The 1,871-nt window shown below is 42.4% G+C and overlaps 1 protein-coding gene across 1 annotated transcript; it reads left to right on the forward strand.

The window, feature by feature from the left end:
* Positions 1-251: 251 nt before the first annotated feature.
* Positions 252-1,589, forward strand: LOC106344941 (glutamic acid-rich protein-like). The gene has a single exon (XM_013784231.1). The coding sequence runs from the start codon at positions 252-254 to the stop codon at positions 1,587-1,589; it is 1,338 nt and encodes a 445-aa protein (XP_013639685.1).
* The last annotated feature ends 282 nt before the right edge of the window (positions 1,590-1,871 follow it).

Raw genomic sequence — 1,871 nt, forward strand, 5'->3', positions numbered from 1 at the left:
TTAACAGTGTGTTGGTTCCAACGGTGGATGAGGAAACTTTGCTGGCTTGTATCATTGATCTGGAGCCAGAGTATCACTGTGAGGGTAGCACAAGTGATAGGTGGAACTACTAGCTAAATGTGAAGCAGAAGAAGATCTGGTGGAAAGAACTTTATGAGTCAGATGTTGCTACACGAAAGTTTACAAAGACGGAAGACAAAGAAAAGGTGACGATTGTAGAAGGTTCATCTTCTAATTCTGGTTTGGAGTCGATGTTGAAAGGTGTGGAAGAGAGGATTGTGAAGGCCATGGAAGAAAAAATTTCTGGAATTAATTTAACGGTAGTGACAAAGCTGGAGGCTATAAACTGGACGATGGATAAACGTGAGAAGAACCAGCGAGTTTTGAAGAAAAAGGCTAAGAAAATAGAAGACAGGTTGACTTCTATTGAAAGCAAGGGAAATGAGGATGAGGAATATAGACAGTGGAATGATTTTGATTATGGTAGAGATCATGGGAAGGATAGAGAGATGGCTGAGGCAGGGAAGGATAAAGAGAAGGCTGAGACATGGAAGAAAAACAGTGAGAAGGGTGAGGAAGACGAGGAAAACAGTGGGAAAGATGAGGAAGACGAGGAAAATAGTGAGAAGGGTGAAGAAGAGGAAGAGCAAGAACCTGAAAAAGACAAAGAAAACAGTGACTCTGTTGAGAAAGGCGAAGAAAACGTGGAGGAATCAGATGAAGAAGATTCTCTGTTAAGGCTTCAAGAAAGAGTGAGAGTACAAGCGGAAGAATTTTGGAGGACAATTGATGATGAGTCTGGCGCTGAGAAAGAGGCTGAGAAAGAGGCTGAGGAAGAGGGTGAGAAAGAGGATGAGAAAGATGGTGAGAAAGAGGCTGAGAAAGAGGCTGAGGAAGAGGGTGAGAAAGAGGATGAGAAAGATGGTGAGAAAGAGGCTGAGAAAGAGGTTCAAGAAGAGAAAGAGGCTGAGAAAAATGGTGAGAAAGAGGTTGAGAAAGAAGTTCAAGAAGAGAAAGAGGCTGAGAAAGAAGAATCCAAGGGAACTCCTACCTCTACCGGAGTAATAATCATTACACCACATGGTAGAACTAAGGCAGCAGCTGCGAGGAAAGCTATTCAGACTGAGATTGCTGAGCTAGCTGAGAAAGAGGCTGAGGTAGAAGCTATTCAGACAGAGCAAGAAGCTATTCAGACTGCGATTGTTGAGAAAGAAGCTGAGGTTACTGAGAAAGATGCTGAGGTAGCTGAGAAAGAGGATCAAGATGTGGATGAAGAGGAGGAAAAAGCAGAGGAAAGTGACAAGAATCCTAATGTCGATCAAGATATTGAGGAAGAGGAGGAAAAAGCAGAGGAAAGTGAAGATAATCCTGTGGAGAGTCCCTCTGAGAAACAGACTGAGCTAGCTGAGAAGTTAGTTGAGGTAGAAGTAAAGACTAAGCGCAAGCCTAGGGTCAATGTCATTGCAGTGCCGTATGGCATTCCTAGAGCTGAGAGACTAGCAAAAATGAGAGCTGAAGCTGAAAAAAAGAAAGCTAAAGCTGAGAGACTAGTAAAAATGAGAGCTGAAGCTGAAAAAAAAGAAAGCTAAAGCTGATGGTGCACCTAAGAAGAAAGGCAGGCCGAAGAAGACTGATGTTACATTGAAGCCATGTACACCGCTGCCGGAGAAGAGAAAAGGTGAACCATCACGGTGGATGCAGTCTCCTTTCACTGAGGGAAAGACTGATGAGCTAGAAGTGCCAAAGAAGAAGCTTAAAACAAAAACCTAAAATGCTTATGTTATGTATATGTATTATTCAAGTTAGGATGTTATGTTTCTGCCTAAAATGCTTCTCTTGAACTTGTTAGGATGTTATGTTTCTACTTTTGG

The sequence above is a fragment of the Brassica oleracea genome, chromosome C5, assembly GCF_000695525.1.
Source record: "Brassica oleracea var. oleracea cultivar TO1000 chromosome C5, BOL, whole genome shotgun sequence".
NCBI classification, from domain to species: domain Eukaryota; kingdom Viridiplantae; phylum Streptophyta; class Magnoliopsida; order Brassicales; family Brassicaceae; genus Brassica; species Brassica oleracea.